Genomic DNA, 20,020 nt, shown 5'->3' with positions numbered 1-20,020 from the left:
ACTTTGTATTATAGATATTTTAATATTCGTACAAAATTTTTGCATACGATGCTATACATTATTTTTCAGTATAGCTGAGAAACATTTCTAATCCAATGGATTTTAATCGGTTTCGAAGTCATACAAAAAATTATAAATTTTGAAAATGCAACCAACCAATAAATATTCAATAAAAGAACCCAAAGATTTTGAGCTAACGAATAAGATAGCGTGGTTATAAAACTTTATGTACTAGTTTAATTTACAATTAAATCTCTCTTTTCTCCCTGTTCTAAAGGACAAGGTAACATATGGCAGCTGTTGGCCATTTTCGCAACATTTTTACATATTTCCAATCATCGCAAACACCTGACACTAATAAAATATACAATTTATTTATTTGTTCCAAGAGGTTTTAAAGGGATAAGATGATGATGGTACACAAAATTGCCCCTTCTGTAGATTACTGTTATTGGTTTGATAAAATTTGTGAGATCAACGAATAAGAAAATGTGATTTTAAATTTTGAGGACCAGTGTAATAAACAACACACTGTCCCCCCCTCCCTACAGAAACCAACTTATTACTAAGATTTTAAATTTATCCGGCCTTTTTTATATCCGACCGGATACCGGAAATTGAAAATATCTGGCCAGATAAACGGTAATATAATCTTTTATATAATACAATAAAAATCAATGCTTTTTAAAAATTTTAATTGGTTGTAATTTTCTTATTTTTGAAGCTAAAAGAACAGTTTTTAAAAAAAATGTTTATCTTAAAATTTAGGAATTCATTTGCAGAATAAATAATTTCATTATTCATTTCATGTTTATGGATTTGGTTTTCTAACTATCTTTCATCACAAACAAAATATTCATTAGTTAGTGCAAATTTTGTTGATATTTGCAATAAGCATTACACATACCATTTATTTGCTATAGGGATTGCAGATTTTTGCAGAGAGGGGGAGGACTTTGGATCGTAAATTATACGGGAACCCAAAGTATTATAACCATATTATGTTATTCATTGGCAAAAAACGTCAAGTACTTTTATTGAATTTAGATTGGTTGGTTCCAAACTTACAGTGTTGAGAATGTAAAATTTATTATTCATTATCTTATCCCTTAAGATTCCTGAGATTTTTACCAATCTGAAACCAAATATTTTTCTATGATTATGCTCAAACAATAGTGTTATTAGTTTAGCAACTTAAAAGCGGCTACACCCCTCTGGGTCACATGAGGAAGGAGGATGAAGGAGGGGGGGTGGAGTTGGCCCTCCACTTAAAAATTTGAGGGTAATTTTTCCAGGGTCAATTTCAATTGGGAAGGTGGATCTCTCCCCTAAAATATTTATTATCTTCCCTTGTAGCTCCATTGTATAGAAGAACCATATCGGTCCAGTGGTTATCGAGATCATTTTGGTATAGACAGATAGACACACACACATACGCACAAAGACACTAACTTTTATCCATATATGTTTGTTTATAAAAGCTAATTTTAGTTTAAATTTTTTATATTATTTATTATTTTAATTGTATGCTAATATTAATGTAGAAAAAAAATAATGGACTTATGGTCAGACATAAAAACTTACAAAATGAGTTAAAAGACAGATTCCCTCCTTACTACCCCTTCGCACTCCAACCCCCAGCCCTTTATATAACCCATTAAAAAAATGGAATTAAAATTGTATAACTAAACTGGTTTCATGTAAAATATTTTGAAATATTGTCAGTATAATCCACCCTAAGCAGGATAAACTATTTTCAATAAATATTGATAATATTCAGGAATATAAAGGGATAAGACAAATTTATGTACATCCCAAACGGTGACACACAAAATTACCCCTTCTGTCGATAAAAATTAGGGGTTGAAACGTTCGACATAAGGTCTATTCTTAAGAAAAAAAAACATTAACCTAAGCTTTGAAAGCTTTGCCTAGGGCCTGATATTAAGCTTTTATTTTAAATTTCCAATCTTGGGTAGGTTTTAGGCTATTTTCTGTTTACCCTGTCCTCTCTAAGCACAGCACCTTGATGCTAAGTCGCAGCCACTAATATTTGTATATAAATGATACTAATAGCATGCATATTAATGCAAGAATAGTTATTTCTCGCATCGTGTTATAAACAGCTTTCCGCGGATATAAAATGTACATACAATCATACGATGAAGGCACTGGATAAAAAACTAGTTTTTACCTTAAGATTGTACATTTTTATATTCGTAGAAAACTGGATATAAATACATAATTTTTGGGTACGGCTGAGAACCGGTTCTAATCCACCCACCGGATATTAATCGGTTTCAAAGCGATACTGGAAAAAATCCTTCATACACAATACAAAACTTTTTTATAATAAATAAACCATTTATATATTATGAATACAAAACATTTAATCATATTATAAGAACAATCATTTTTCTAGTTAGCGCAGCAATAACAACTAAAAAAATATTTTAACGATATTATACAGAGAAAATATGTAAAGGCATAATGAAATGATAAGGTGGTAGATTTTAACAAGTAATTGCTTCACTCCTACCCTTTAATGAAAGGCTTGAAAGGTCAGGAAATAGCCTAAAACTATTACAAGGCATAAACAAAGCTTTCCTGAAAATTACAACCCATAGTAATATCCGAGACAAAAAAAAACCTTGCTACTAAAGATAATAGGATAACAATTGTTATAAAATCAAAATATTCAGTAAATTTATGCAAATAACTAAAATAAACTAGACATACTTACAGACATGTTTTGATTATAGAGTGTGTGCGATAATATTAATTATGGTAGTTCTATTACATCATACATATAATAATAATAGTATAAATCATTTATACAATATTAGAGTAATTTTAGAGTTGCAGAAATATCATGAAATAAAAAAAATTTGAGTTCGATTCCAAGCGTAGTTGAGAATTGACAATTAATTCGGTAACATATCACGAGACCTATTTGTGATTTTCATCTGTCGTTGGGGGGGGGGGGGGGGGCAACACTAAGTAAAATTGTCGACCTTTTTTGCCCCTTCCCCTTCAAAAAAATAATTATTTCGCTTGTTGACTATACCTTATTCCTGGCTAATTCTCATGTAACTTGATCTTACATTTTTAATTTTTTTGTGATCAAACTCTTTGTTGAAGTCAAGGATACACAAATTGTGTAATATTGTTAAAATTGAATACTTTTTATATTGACTATATATAAAGAAATGTCCTAATGGACTACCATTAGTCAAATAAAATGTGCACTGGCCTGCCATTGTTTAATTTAGTCTGTGTATTAGCCTATCGTTGGCCATTTGTATTGTATGACGTCATTTTTTATAAGCACTATAAAAAGCTTCGGGAAAAATCAGCCTTTACCTATTTTTCAATTGCTAGAAAGCTGAAACGATTGTTCCTTCTTTATTTAAAACTATCGGCGACGCCCCTAGAGGCCTTTAAAGGCACTTGAGGAGAGGAGAGTAGAATTTGATAACCCAATTTCTTATTTTAGATTTTAAAAGAAAAATAAAAAAAAATTTTGGGGGGGGCGAAATTTTTTTTTTTTTTGGAGGGGGTGGGTGCCCCCCCCCCCCCCCGATGTTAAATTTTAGTTTAAAAAAATTTTTTTTGGGGGGGGGATTTTTCATTTTTTGGGGGGGTTAAGAGTGTCCCCCCCACCAAGAAAATAGTTATAAACCTTCCCGGAACCAATGAGAAGCTACCCTGTTAAGGAGAACCCGATCGGTTCAGCGGTTAGCGAGATCCTTCTGTACAAACACACAAACATCCTGTTACTTTAGTATAAGGATATCAATGTGTATAATACTAGGTCTAAACTTATTCAGTTTATATATGAACAAAAATAGCCCATAAATCAGGCAAACCAATAATTGGTTTAAGATTGCAGATCTTTCGGGGATTTCTTCAGTTATTATATGTTGTATAATAAAGAATAGGTAAATACCAAGATAGACTGTTATTATTCTGTTATATTAATAAAAATATCTATATAGAGAAACCGCCTCTATTCATTTGTATAATAGTTGTATCTATATTATATTGTATTATTGTAGTATATTATCTATTGTAATGCATATATGTATGTTTAGTAATTGTTATAATCATTTCTATGGTTCTGGGACAAACGCAGGAGTCCCAAACTTGACCTAACCTATTTTATAGGTTTTTAAATGCCTAACCCCTGCGGAGGGCTTTTTTCTAATTTCATTTCTTAGCCTAACCTAACCTGTATAGAAATACTTAATTAAATAAATATTTCAACACTCCTGCGTTTGTCCATTCCGACGTTTGGGACTTCTGCGCTTGTCCTGGAACCATTTGTATATAAATTGATAAGAAGATCTTTATAAAAAAATGACTAAAATTAAAATTAAAAATTTAAAAATCGTCTTCCATATGCTTAGCCTTATATAAAAGTACTAGGATGTCTATTATTATTTGTGTCTGTGTGTATCTAAGGATCTCTCTAACTGCTGGACCTTAACAGTGAAGCTTTTCATAGGGCCTTGAAATATTTAACAATTTTGAAAAAAAATAACCACCCTCCCTTTCAAAATTAATTTTACCTTTTCTTTTTAAACTATTATACATACATATATGAAGTGGAGGGTCACTATCTCGTCCCTTACCCTGAAGTGCCCCTAGAGGCCTCTAGAGGGCGTAGCCGTTAGTTGCATAATAAACTATCATTAAATAGAATTTACCTTTTGAAACTGTCTTCTAATCTCATCCCTTTTCTTCTTCTCCTCTCCCTTCTTGTGCATTAAGAACCAACTCATTCTAAAAAAAACACAAGGATGACAACATCCATAAAAGCGAAGCTTTGAAATGGTAGGACAAACAAACATTAACACTTGTATAGTGTCAGAACTGATAATGAGAATATAAATGTCGAACGCAACAAAATTGTAAGTAAATCTACTGAAAAATTACTTAAATACAGGGTATTGTTTAAGGACATACTTACATTTTTATGACTTGATTATAGAGATGCTTCGATTATAACAATGTACTTTGTTGTCCTAGGAATCAGTATTCCAAAAACCAGACCAATCGGATAATTTTATCACATAGAAATTTGATGTTAAAAAAGTTAAAAAGCAACATGTTTAAAATGGACGTGTTGCCTCCCAATGACGGCTGAAAATCATGTATAGGTTTAATGATTATTATTCGAATTAATTTCGTTGTTAGTATAACTGCTTATTTTCATTCCTAGTGGCTTTGCCTCAGGCTTTTTGAATTTCATCATATTGATGTGGGTTATAGTTTTTTTTTAGATAAAAACAGAAAAAATTGATGAGATAAATATTTTTCATTATATATTTATCTTCAGTTCTCAATAAACCCGTCAAACTAGCATAAAACCTTTCAGAGAATCAGGCTGAGGGGTTTTACAGAAATAAATACTATAATATCACAATGTATGTTCTTTTAGCTAAATAAAACATCTACAATTTTGAAATTAATTAATGAGAGGAGAAGTGGGAGATAAAACCCCCTTAAAAAAAGATGGATAATCCCTCATTTTTATGACGTCACATGGCTGATTTTTTTAGACACTTTGTAAACTTTAAAATGTATATATTACCAGTGGCTTCTGTTTTTCATTGGGTTGGGGGATATGCATAATATGTAATTTTTTTATATAAAGTTTATAAATATTATATGAAATATACTGTTTAATCAAGTTTTTATTATACAAATGAATAATAATTTGTCAGAAATACCAAATGCTGTATCATATAAAACAACAAATAATTTCTTTACATTTTTGTAACAACTAGGCATTCCTTTACAGCTTTGTAATTGATATACGCCGGATACAAAACTCTAAAGTATTTTAAACATACCTTTTTTAGTAATAGACAAAACGGCGGTTTTGACACCTCCAAAGAGCCCAAAAAATGGGGAAAAGATATGTATGTGGTAGATTTTTCTGAAAGGTTGTAAGGATTCATAGCTATTTTAAGACATTTAAAATCAGCATTTAAAGGACACTTTAATAAAATACTAGCAGCTGTTCTCCTAGCATCTAGGAGCTATGTATTCGAAGGAGTATTTCAAGTAGGAAAAAGGCTAGAAAACAAACAAACTTATATATAAGAATTAAATAGCCTAAAACCATCTAGGTACCTATAAGAAGCTTTTATAAAATGAGAACTCAATCGGTTCAGTAGTTATCGAAATCTTAAACTTGAAACAAAAAACCTCACTACTTTATATAATAGGATACCACTAGTTTTCAGTATCATTATCAAAGAAGCGGAGCTACAGTTTAAATCAAGACAGAACGTAAAAACACCATTGTCCTTTTATGAATATTTAACTGGCAGGGGGAATATAAGGCAATTCTTTTCAAGAATAAAGGAATTTATTTCATACCAAAAAACTTCAGCTTTAAAAATGTAGATTTAAGTCAAAAATTAGAATTGAATTAAATTAATTTGTTCAATCCTAAAATTAGTGTTTTGAATTTTGCTTTGGTATTACAGTTTTTTTTACAGTGCTGTGCAATTTTAATTTAATCTTTACCTTATCAGACCAGAAATAAAGAGACACAGCCTACAGGGTTAAATCAAGTGAAGATGTGATGTAAAAATATCATAAATGAAGAAAAAAAAATATTTCCAAAAATTTGTTTTATATAATTCCCTATTCCTGTAATAGAATTGTAGAGTATGTATTTTACTTATACTTTAACTTCAGAGAAAGAGGGGACAATGGGCTGTTTATTACACTAGTCCCCAAAGTTTTGTAATACTTCTTATTGGTTTGCTTATCAGCTTTAGGGACTTTCGTGAGTTTTGATTGGTTGATTAATTGAGTGTTCAAACGTTTCAACCACTAATTTTAATCTACAGAATGGTTAATTTTGTGTATCATCACTGGGGATATACATCAATTTTTCGGCTATTGTCTAATTCCTGCTTTAACTTATACTTGTGTAGAAAGTGGAAAAAACTGAAATAAAAAATGTAAATTAAGAAATATTTACATTGAGGCTTTTAAGTAAACAATACTCTACTATACATACATATGTTAATTTTATACATTTTAGTGGCCTTTTTGGTTTTTATATGAAATTTTTCAAATCAAATATTCAGGTTATTCATATTTGAAGGCTTTAAACTACGAATAAGATAAGGAATTTGTAAAGGTTTGGGGGCCAGTTTAATATTTTAATATTTTAATTTAATATTTTGGAAAAATTGTCTGCATTACGATGTTACTCATGGCTAGAAACTGGTTTTAATCCAGTGCAGCGGATCATAATCAGTTTCGAATCCATACTGGAAAAAAGTAAAATATTTAGAAGTGTAAACAAAAATTTGTTTTCAATCTAAAGTCTTATCTAAAAATTGATTTTATTTGGATAATTCACATAACATGATATGGATTCTCTAATGCATCATGTCGAAATTTGATGGCCCCCTCATGTTTATAATTATTGTTTCATAATAGTCATCTGGTTTATCCCTTTATCAAAGATTTTCAGTAGTATGGCATTTGTCAGGGAGTCCATTGTCCCCTTCCTCCCTGATTTAACGTAGACTAACCGAAAGAGATTTTAAGGAACAGAGGGACAAACAGACATACAATTTCGGATTATGAAGAGAAAACGAAATAGCGGGTTACGTCGTATTTTCCCAGTATCTTTTGATAGGTTATTTTAGGTTAGGCTAGATAAATGTTAAGGATTGCCCCGCAGGGTTAAATAGGAGAAAAACTACTGTGAAAACACGACGAACCCCGCTATTCGTTCCATGATCCACAATTTCTTTTAAGGTAAGGCTGAAGTATGCAATTAATTCATTATATTGATAGCCCTTCTTGATTAATTAGTAAGTATAAGTTAATCACAATTTTTAACAGTCTATTGTTACAAAATATTGTCAAAATAAAATTTGTTTTAAATTTAAAATCAAACAAATAGAAAAGAAATAAAATAAAATTTTAAATTGACATCTCCTTTATTGAGGATATAAACGTTTTAATGTTGTTTTTTAGTATTCATTTTTGTTGTTGCAAGTAACTATACAATAAATATATTTATTGTCATTTTGTTTGATTATTATTGAAAATGTGTCCATATTATTTGTTCTATTTTCTTTTTGTCTTCAATCTTTCTTATTGTTTTTGAAAGCAAAGCTTTTCTATAATCATGGTTTGTTTTGGGATATGTTTTGGTAGCTTTTTAATGCCATACTAGTTATGGTTCATATTATTATACTTTATATCTTGGAAGGGAGGGGAATTTAGACTGTAAATTATATTTGTAACCAAAGTTTATAAGCAGCCTCTCTCAATTATTAGTTCTTAAACTTTGAGTCCTCTTGTTAAGTCCTGACTAGTTGATTAAATACTAGCAGTGTCCAAACATTTTAACCAATAATTTTTATCTCCAGAGGGGGTAATTTGTCTATTTTTATATAAATTTAACTTTCATTGTCTTATCCCTTAAGATCCCTGCTATTATTCCAATGTGAGCTACATGATTCTTTGTTAGCACGACAATTTAATTGGTAACCATTCACAGTTTGAATGTTTGATAAATATAAATTAAACCTTGTTGTTGACTAATAACAAATATGTCAATTAATTAAATACTATTGTTAGTCAACAAAATTAAAGTCTTTGTATTTTCTTTTCAAATATTTTTCTTCTATTGCAATGTTTTTACTTTTGTATTTGAATTGAGTTAAAAATCAGCAATGAATGTACGGACTTTCTGGTAACGATTATAAAGTAGCTACTTTTTGAAACTTTTACTTGAATCAACCTGCAATTCTAACATGCCGAAATGAATGATAGGTGTTATCCGTTAAATACGGACTTACGCACAAACCCTGATTATAGAAAGCTTCGCTATGATTAATTTACAATACCTACAAAAATGTGTAATACTAATTCTTTTGAAATAATTGTTTATTTTTCTCAATTGGTCTCTCTTTTGTCCTACTAGATGTATACACTTACAAAAAGTGTTAATGATGTAATTTCACTTATATACATATAAAAAGCAGCTTCAGAAAGATTAACAAGTATTTTACTTTTCAAATAAACTCCTTATTTTATCAGATATGCCAATTTGCAATTTTTTTTTAAATAAGCCTTTCTTTTATATAAAACAAGTTAGACATTTTGATTTAAAAATTTCTTTAAACTTTAAAACTAATAGTTTTAACAATCCTATTAAAATTAGATTTAGTCTGAAAATTTTATTCAAATTGATCCAGTTATTTGAATATAGAATGGTTAGAACATAGAACAATAAAAATAGAATATTTCTTATAATTCCTAAATTTTTTTTTAAAGCAATCTTCTAAAAGTAAACCCAATGTTTTAAATATTCCTAATATCGAATCGAGTTTTTAGTATTTATAAAGCATAATTTATACAGCTTATATTCTTTATAGAAAGGTATATTACAGAATACAATATTTTGAGATTCTATTCTCATATTGTACAATAGTCCTGAAACAAAGAGACATTACTCCCTACTCACATAAACTAAATTTCTTCAAACTAAATTAAAACTAGAGAAAGTTAGAGAGCTTGGCAGTTGCTTCATTTTTCGGTAAAAGGATCAACCTGGATTTTCTGGCAATCTTTAACTGCTTTTTTTCACTGTGTTGGGCCATGACCATTTTAATGAGTGATGACTTAATTAATTAAACACTGAACTTTGAAGTCAACAGTCATTAGCCAAGCTATCATTACTGATAGTTCACAAATGAATTTATAATACCCCAATAGAGTGAGTAAGGGGAGTTTAGAGGGTGTCAACAACGACTAAAAATACATGTTAGAGAAATCTAAATTCCCCTTTTTTGACATTTCAAAGACTGTTACCCCCCTGTTAAATTGCTGTGTATACCCTTTTTCCAACTTTCCACAACTAAGCTATCCTAAACAATTTGGTGCGACTGTCAATCCATGAAAATTTGATAAAACTTATTTGTCTGTCCAGACACAAAGGACAATATATTGCATTTTTGCATTTCACATAATACAATCCTTGTAAAAGAGATGCTTTAGATATGCCTAACTGATAGGCTAACTTAATTTTTTTTCTCATATGTTTTAGTTGTTTTACAATTTCCTAGAAAAGTGTAATTACAACCCCATATTGTCTGTATCGAAGGATCTCACTAACTGCTGAACCGACATGGCTCTCCTTCACAGTGTAGCTTCTCAATTATCAATAATACAAAGTAGTACGATGTCTGTCTGTCTGTTTGTCTGTCTGTCCGTCCGTCCGTCCGTCTGAAGCTTAAGATCTCGGTAACCACTGAACCGATCGGATTCTACTCTTGAGGGTATATACCTATTGGTCCTGTGGTGGTTTTAAGCTATTTTCTTGGGGGGTTGGACACCCCCAACCCCCCCAAAAACAAAAAAATCCCCCCTTATTTTTTATTTTGCTCTGATACATTATTTTTTATTCCAGCATTTATTTTGAATGAAGAAGATTTCCTAGGTTCTTTAGGTTTTGTAGAAGATTTCCTAGGTTCTTTAGGTTTTGTAGAAGATTTCCTTGGTCCTTTAACGAATTTCGCCTTATTTTTTTAATCACCTCTTGGGGCAAAGCCCCTAGAGGCTAGGGGCGAAGCCGCTAGTATTATATATAGGGATACTTTATTAAAAATTATTTTTTGACCACGATATACATGATACATTTTTGCTTGGTAAAAACCAATTAAACTTAATTTTGAATAATTTGGCATGACTCATAAATAATATTAGAAAATTTTTGCCAATAAAATTTTGCAAAAAAATTAATTATTAATTAGTGAATTTAATTTATTTATTTGCACCAATATGTTTGAATTTTGTACTTTATAAGGTATTAAAATACCATTCAGGACTAAAAACAAAACATAAAGTGTATATACAGGGTGTCCCTCGTAAACTGGTTTTTTGAAACGCTTATTACTCCCTTAATATTTCAACTATCTTAGTAAAATAAAAAGTATTTGGCAGACTACTACTGACCATTTAATGATATAGTGATGAAAAATCCGCAAATTTAACAGAAAAAAATCTACAAGGTTATACATAACATGCTGATTTTAGTGATTATAAGACTAATCCACAAGAAAAATATGCCTTAGTTAACTTTTAAAGCAGCTGGTGGTCAAACGGTGGATCACAAAGACTTACTCCAGACATTATAAGAACTGGCATTGTAGTCTAATTAAAATATCTGGTATATTTCAGGTTCTTGTGTGCATTTGAAGATCAATATTATACCTATTTTTACATATTGTTTACTTATATTACACTTCAGATTATTGAATATTGAGAATTTCTGGTATTTTATGTCAAGTCTGTTCTATTTTTGTGCTTAGAAAGTCTGAGCGACCAGCTGTTTGGACCCTAACTAATCTTAAAGTTCACAAAGCAAATATTTTCTTGTGGGTTAGTCTATTTTCAATAAAATGAACCTCTTATATAATACCTGGTAGATTTTTTCCTGTTTATTTTGTGGATTTTTCATCATTACTCCATATAATGGTCAGTAGTAGGCTGCCAAAAACTTTTTATTTTACTAAGATAGCTCAAATATTAAGGGAGTAATAAGCGTTTCAACAAAAACAGTTTATGAGGGACACCCTGTATCTACCCGATCTTGCTGTGATTTTAACTGTTTATATAATATGTTTTGTTCATCTGTTTAATTTTTTATTTTGTTTAAGTATAAGTAATGTGCTTAAGGAGGTCTTCAAATGAATTGTATTAAGAGCTCTGAAGAGAATCTGTAAGAGTTAGTATTGTCTTTAGGAGAGGCTATGAATCATACAAAACATAAGACATTATAGAGGAAAATAGTAGCCTTACCATCATAACTGCATGGTCAAATGGAGAAAAAAAAAAGTTAGTAATATGCTTATTTTAAAATTTACAATACATATATGTGGGCTCAGTGGACTTGGTATTTGTAATTAGTATCAGACTAATTTTAATAGCTAGATTTATTCATTAGCTTCTGGAGTAAGGGATTTGTTAATTCAAGTTTTGATCAGATCCAATCAAATTGCATAACCATCTTTATATTAAAACTTATAATATTATAATCTTAGGAATGATATGATTACTATCATAGCAAGAAGGTCTGATTTATTACAAGGATAAAATTCAGGTTTCTTTTTCTAAATCCATGAGGTTTGTTATTCAGTATGTGTGCATTAATTATGGTTAGTTCAATTTTTATATGAATATTTAATAACTAGATTAATTATTTAACTGCATTTTATTATAATACCTGCTAAACTTTAGTAATAATATTGTATCAACAAAACTAAGACTGGTGAAAAAAAATATTTAAAATTGTTATTTAAATGGATATTTTATCACTTATCTTACACCAGATTTTCATGTTCTCTAATAAAGTGAAACAAGAAGCGGGATAAAATAACAAAAAAAACAACCCCCCTAACCCATCCCTCCTACTGTATAAACCAGCTGACCAATAAATGAGATCAATGTTAGCAAGCTAAATTGACGACATTTTTTTCCTTGTCATAATATCTACATTTATTCTACATCCATTGTTATTTAACAGGCATAATGAATAATGTCGAATATCTTTGTAAATTTTTATTTAGTTATCATCACAACTTCCATAATACATCAGCTATAACTACTTTTATTTAATGCCATAGAGTCGAAATAAACCATCTTGATTGCATGTTGACAGAAAGCTATCACATTGTTCGATATTTCCTTTTTTTAACTTCGGTACTATGTCAGTAAATTTCCATAAAGTCGACAAAAGAGCCTCAGCTTGTAAGTCAACAAATCACTTCCCGGAATAGTATAATTATTCTACATGTATTGTTCTATGCATTAATTAATGAGAAGTCAAGGATAAAGGAGCCAGTAACCAGAAATAAGGTATAACCAACAAGCGAAATAAATTTAAAATAATATTTGGGGGGCAAATGGAGAGGTCGTCAATTTTACGATGTGTTGCCCCCCAACGACAGCTGAAAAACACGTATAGATTTCTTGATTTATTTCTGAACTAATTTCGTTATTGGTAGAAGCCGGCAAGTAACATTTTGCAAAACTAAAACTACTAGTGAAGTCTACATATAGGTCAGTTGGTTCTGTAATTCGTTGTTTTGAAACTTGGTTTGTTTAGGTTTATTTATCATGATTGGTCAGTAAAAAGTATCAGTAAATGGTATATAACAAAAGTAATCATATATGACTTATCATTATTTGTCTGATATCTAATTAGACATTGAATCCAACATAAAGGATTACTACTATCATATTTTTTACAAGATTTCGCATTTTAACACAGAGCATTAGAAAGATTAGCATAAACATTATTGGATGTTTTCATTTTCTCAAATATTTTTAATTAGAAGGATTTTAAAAAAACATTCAATGGCATTTGAAATATATACATTGAAAACTTAATCTTTATGGGATTTGCTAAAACTTCTAGTGCGAGTAAATATGTTAGTGTTTCCAAAAATACTGATATTGGTAAACCCAAGGGTAAGCCGTGTGCCAATTTTCATGTAATTCAACAACAGCAAGAATTGAGAAAATTTCATCTACCTATCCTGGTATCCCTGCTGTAGTTATGAAATTAAAAATTAATAAGGTTTATAAATTTATTTTTATGATTAATATTAACTTAACAAAGTTAAAACTAAAATGCGCCGTTTTTACAAACGTTTTGTCATTATTATTTTTTTTAATGACATTCATTTGATGAATAGACTTAATTACCCATAAGCTAGAAAATGTGAAAAAAGCTTAATTTGAATTAATTCGATAGAATAGCATATTTTTAGTTTCTAAAATTATAATTGAAAACTTTATTGCATCGTATTATAAACAATTTTCTGCTAATTGTAAAATAAGTAAAAACTTTGAAACTGTTTTGTGGGCCTTAGCTTTTTAGTCCATTGGCATCCAAAATACTGGAATTTAAATGGAAATTTTTAAAAGTGAAGTTTTTTTATCAATTTCAATCTTGCATGATGATTCCTATAACTGTAAAGTACGATTAGGGAAATGTAGCAACTCTATAAGCGGTCCTAGAAACATTCTGATTTTTTATCTTTTTGGCAACAACATTTTGTATGATATGATTATCCTATTCATCTGATTTTAGAATAATGTTTCCTAGAAACAAGGTACAATATCATAATCAAAGCATCTCATCTGCATTATTTCATTAAAAGCAAAAACAAATTTGCTTAAAATGGAGACAATCAGCTAAAAAATCTTTCAATGTCCTTTCCCTGAATTCTTGGATTTGCAATTAAAACAATAAACGAGGCATAGAGCACAGGGTACATTTTTGGCAAAAATGATAATAAATGTAAATATTATTGCATAATGTTGTAAATGATAGAGAAACATTGGATATCTTGCCAAAAACTTGACATAATTGAATGGAGGGTACATAGATGTCATACAAGGGCGTGCTTAATAAGATTTTATTTTGATGAGGGGGGGGGGGGGTAAAATGAGGGGTGTCAAAGATTTGAGGGGGGTTATGTAATGTATATTATAAAATGAGTTTTCAAGGAGACGGAGTAAAGTGGCACCAAAAAATGAATTCATACGATAAAATATCCAATGAGAGGCTAGTATAAATTTTACCATAAGTCAATTACAGTGTATACTGGCCTTTCATTGGTCAACTTATTGTATGACGTCATTTTTGGTGCCACTTTGCGCTGTCTCAATTTAAAGTTTTTTTTTATTGTTTTTTTGGGGGGGAGGGGGGGGGGGGGGGGGTAAAACACCCCTTTACCCCCACCCTTGCATGTCTAAGATAGGGAGGATGGTTTATATTTTACCTCACCTAACGGTTTTTAGTCTCTTGTGCTATAATATTCATTGACTGCTAAAGTAATTGAGTTCTCCATTTTAGAAAAGCTTGCATAGTTCCCGTTAAGGTTTTACACTATTTAATTTCAAGTCTTGGGTTGGGTTTTAGGCTATTTATCAGTATTATTTATTATTCCTAGTATTATATAAAATAGTAAGAATTTTTTTGTTATTCTAATTTTTAGATTTAAGTCTTAGGATGATTTTATGCTATTTTTCAGCAACCTCCCTACCTCAATTTCAGATCCCCTAAATGCAAGAGGCACAACTACAAACTTTAAATTTATTCTTTACACAAAATAAGATTTTGTACAGAAAAACTAAATTGTTTTCATGCAGTGAACTAATCTGGCAGTAGTCTCATAAGAAAATACTTTGCAACTTCCCTTTAATCAGAAGTGGACCACATATACACACCACATAATTATTTTTAGTAGCGAAGCTACTTCAAAAATCACTTTGCCCGTTCGTTAATAATGCTAAGGGGGAAATGTGTTCTTATCGGCTGCTGTTTAAGATTGACAGCTGACATTTTATGGCAGCTGTCATATGGAAAATTTTTCCTGATACTTAAACCAACATTAAAGCGAATCACAATGAAATAAATTCATAATTATATAAAAATTTAAAATTTTCTGGAATATTTTTGAGCGCCAAAAAATGCTCTGAGGGTTTAAAAAGAAATACCAAACAAAAATTGTTAAAATATAGCAACATGAGTTTTATATTTATGTTAGTTTTGCAGTCAATATAAAGAGAAACCTAACAATAACATTAGTAGTAACTTGCTTGTTGTCGGAGAGGTAACGAGTTCTAATCCACACAAAACTGTGTCATACTGTATATATTTATAGGAAGACTGCCTTAAGCACATAATTTTTACTATGACAAATTAGAACTGGTACAAGAAGGTCTGATGCTTTGCCACTTTCAAGAATTCCTTGATTATTCAGCTAGGTTTTAACGTGAGACTAAATAGACTTTGATTAAAATGAATTAGTATATTGTTGAAAAGTAAAGATATAGGAAAAATTCCTAGAAACGAAGATCCCCCAAACAGTTAATTGTCAAATAAACATTAAAAATTATATGTTACACTAACACAACACTTTTAATATTAAATAAATGCCGTAATCCTTCAGAAGACTTTGATAAATCCGCAAACTTGTTGAAAATGTTGCGCAAATTTAAGATGCTTAACTTACTTACGAGTGATCTATACACAGAATTACCCCTTCTAGAGATTAAAATTTGTGGTTGAAACGTTTGAACACACAACTTGACGAATCAACTAATCAAAATTCCCTAAAGTACCCAAAGTTGTTAGTCAACGAATAAGAAAAACAGTCTATTGTCCCCTCTCTCTCTCTCTCTCTCTCTCTCTCTCTCTCTCTCTCTCTCTCTCTCTCTCTCTCAGAAAAGACAATAACGGTAGAAAAGCTTCTCTTTTAAAAATAAGCAATTTTTTGGAACATCATTCTATTATCAAAAATTATAATACTAAAATTACTATTCTTATAACAGAACAAATTACCTTTATGTGAAATGGTTTAAAGCCATTTTACGGGGACAATACTAAATATGTATTCAGAAAATATTTTCCAGTATGGCTTCGAAACCGATTAATAGCCGCTGAATTAGAATCGATTCTCAACCATCCTGAAAAATCAAAATATAGCATCGTATAACAGAAAATAAAAATCATAAACTTAATACCAGTTTTCTTAGCCCAAGTTTTCGGTACCTTAGGGCTAACAAAGATGGTTTTAATTTATCGTTCATAATTCTAATACGATTTAAATCTACGGGAGGTAATTTTGTTAGTGTACATCCATCTGTCGTCCATTGACTTAACCCTGAATATCATCGCCCTCCCTGCCAATAACTACTATATTTGTGGTAAGTATATCGATATATTATTACTTGGATGTTGCACCAGATTTTCATGTACTCTCATAAAGTAATACTCTCAGCTGGCTAAAATAACAATACCCCCCAATCCCATTACCCAATCCACTGTCCTTCTATTGGATGAACAAAATAAAATAGAAAATAAGGTCCATTATACCTAGCAAAATTAAGGCCAAATTTTGCCTGTCAATATATTCAGGTATATCCTATATCCATTGGTAAGTATATGGAGAAATTTTGAATTTAATGTGCTCTAACCGCATTTAAAGGATAGGTAAATGAAAGATAATAAATTTAACAAATCTAGAAAAGTTTAACTGATCAAATATTTAGAGTTAGTTTAATTGTGCTTTCCCTATTTGTGTCTATTGTATATTGAAACCCTGACCCTTTAATATTTTAAATAAATTAATAAAAGGTAGAAATTTTTTTTTTTCCTATTTCTATAGCTTAACCGCTATGGGGAGCTCCCCAGTAAGAGATATAAGTTTTCCGGAATTGTAATGTAGGGAGTAGATTTGAAATCTGCATCAAATTTTAAGGATTTTTTATAAAATTCGTTTTTTGTATAATTCTTTATCTAAAAGCGGAAATACAAAATAAGTTAATTAATTTTGGCATCTGTGATTGGTGGATTTAAAAAATCTGCGCTCTGATTGGATGTCGTACATCATTCAACCAATTAGAGCGCAGGTAGTTTAAAATCCACCTATCCTATTGGTCAAAATTAATTAACTTAAAATGTATTTTCGCTTTTAGATAAAGAATTTTACAAAAAACGAATTTTATAAAAAATCCTTAAATTTTGATGCAGATTTCAAATCTACTCCCTACATTAAAATTCCGGAAAACTTATATCTCTTACTCCCCAGTAAACAACAATATAACCAAACCTAACCTAACCTAATTCAATAAAAAAAGAAACAGAAAATAATTTTCAATTTAGTTCAAAAATAGGGGAAGGGCTTTTATAGAATTGTGATAGTTTGGTGCATTAAGTTGAGTGTCCAAACGTTTCATCCACTTAATATAACCTACAGAAGTGGTATTTTTTGTGTATCATAATTGGGGATGTACATCAATTTATTTACCATTGTCTTATCCCTTTAGATCTTAGGGTATCAATGCTTAAGAGGGTACTTTTTTATAATATACTTATCCCAATGTCGTGTATGCACTTTTCCATGTCTTAACCCATTTCCCTAACTTTCAGTTGATCCTTTTAACATCCTAATAGGAACAGAGGAACAAAATCTAGCTTCCTTTCTGCATACAAATTTTAGCAAAAGCAAAGCTTACATACATCTATACGTTTCTGATTTAAGTTTAGGCGTGTTTGCAAGATGATTTCTATAAAAATAAGAAATGATCTTTAAAGTGCAGTAACTAATTTAAGCATGTTTTAAGAAGTATGACTTTGATTACAATAACGTTAATTCCTAGAACGATCTGGCACAAAGGTATATGTGTAGCATCTCTATAGATACGTCTGTAAGGCATACTCTTATTTACAACAGTTTTATATAACTCTATATTTTTGTACATATTTTGTGAAGCTGTATTTTTATGAATTAATTTAACTTTGTTTAACCATGTTTAAAATTTGGAACAAGTCTTTGTTTCTATAATATTTCCATGATTTACATATTTGAAACGATTTGACATTCTAAAGCAAGTAGGCGCTCTGAATTCGAAGGGGGATGAGGGTTAGGAAGGTAGCCTAAAACCATCCATTAACACATACATTTAGAATAAAAGCAAAAAATCATACAGAAATCTATATGAAGCTTTTCTAAAATGAAGAACTAAGTTGCGTTCATTGTCAGCAAGATAATATATTAGGATTCTAAAATCATCAAAATTGAATTCCAGCAAAAATAAATGAAATTATTTAAATTTTGTTATGTACATATATTGCTATTATTCTTGTCATTAATTAAAGATCGTAGCTATTGATACGACGCAATTAGCAATTAAAAGCATTTATATGCAAATTTAAATTAAAATAGGGCTCGGCAGATGCTTAATTTAGGCAGCTATATTTTTAAAATAAAATGAAAATCATTAAAGTAAAACCAAGCACAATCTTAACTTGGCTGTGTCTCACAATCCCACGGATCTAGAGGAATGTACGTCCCCATATATAATTATCAAAATCACCACTGATGTAGATTGAGATTATTGGAGGAAATGTTTAAACACTACTAGTTTGGAACTTACCAATTAAAATTGAATTAAAGTACCTAAAGTTTTTAGGCCAAGAAAAATATAACGCAGTCCTATTGCCCCTCCCTCCCACCCTGGCTAAAACCCTTATATATCTGAATATCTGTTAAATCTTAAATTAAAAAAAAAGGTGTCAAACGTTTTGTTGACATCAAGGTGACTCTAATTGTGCTAGTTTTAAAATTGTAAAAATGTATTTTAAAACAAAGTTTTAGATTTAATGTTAATTCATATTTTTGCTTCAAAATTTCTAATAAAAGTTAGTTTTCTATTTCAAGCATTAAAATCTCTAAAACAGTTTAATGAAGAAAAACTTTTGTAAATTTGTATACAGTTTACACGGATTTTATAGTATATTTTAACCTTCAATTATGTATAACATCTTAAGTTATTTAAAGCTAATGTTAAAATATTAATTACTCAACCTAATTTGGATTATATTTTTTCTTTGTAGAAAATACATTTTTATTAGTAAGATAACTGATAATTAGTATTACATTGTTATAAGTCTTCTTTAAATGTTATTAATATAAAACATTAAAAGAAGTCAATTAAAGTTATTTATTTGGGTCATTCAAATAATCCTACCCTAAGTTTCATATGCCAGCTTTTAACGCTAATCATAGCCGGCTTAAAATAGAAAAAGCTAACTTATTAATTTAAAATAATTTTACCTGTTAAGAATATAATCAAGCACAAATTTTTCTTCTCACTCTTAGTTTTTTTATTATTTTAAAATTATCACTTTTAATTAAATTTAAAGCACGATATTGTACAGTTTAATTAATCATTTTGAGAAGGGTAGATAAAATAAATCATTTTTAATTTTTACATTAATGTTGACGACACAATTGAATATTCATATTAATCTAACATTCATAAATCACAAATGTCTATTTTTCATAATTTCCTTAGCAACAAGAATAATTTAGGACCATAGGACAAAGGTTTGAGTGCAGTGGTTCAAAGTGGTCTGGTATAGAGTAACTGAGTATGTGGAATACAACTTGTT

At 29.9% G+C, this 20,020-nt stretch overlaps 1 protein-coding gene across 1 annotated transcript in view; it reads right to left on the bottom strand.

Annotated features, from left to right (window-relative positions):
• LOC145326062 (uncharacterized) overlaps window positions 1–20,020 on the bottom strand; it is a 38,101-nt gene extending 18,081 nt beyond the window's left edge. The window contains exons 1-2 of the mRNA XM_080169157.1: window positions 19,683–20,020; window positions 4,710–4,785 (exon numbers count right to left, since the gene is read on the bottom strand). Of these exons, the coding sequence (XP_080025283.1) occupies window positions 4,710–4,784 (75 nt within the window). The 5' untranslated portion in view covers window position 4,785; window positions 19,683–20,020. The remainder of the gene's footprint in view (window positions 1–4,709; window positions 4,786–19,682) is intronic.

This window comes from Acartia tonsa, chromosome 8 (assembly GCF_053477335.1).
Source record: "Acartia tonsa isolate MP-2025a chromosome 8, ASM5347733v1, whole genome shotgun sequence".
NCBI lineage: Eukaryota > Metazoa > Arthropoda > Copepoda > Calanoida > Acartiidae > Acartia > Acartia tonsa.
Note: the sequence above shows the minus strand (reverse complement) of the source record. Positions and strands in the feature narration are given on the sequence as shown.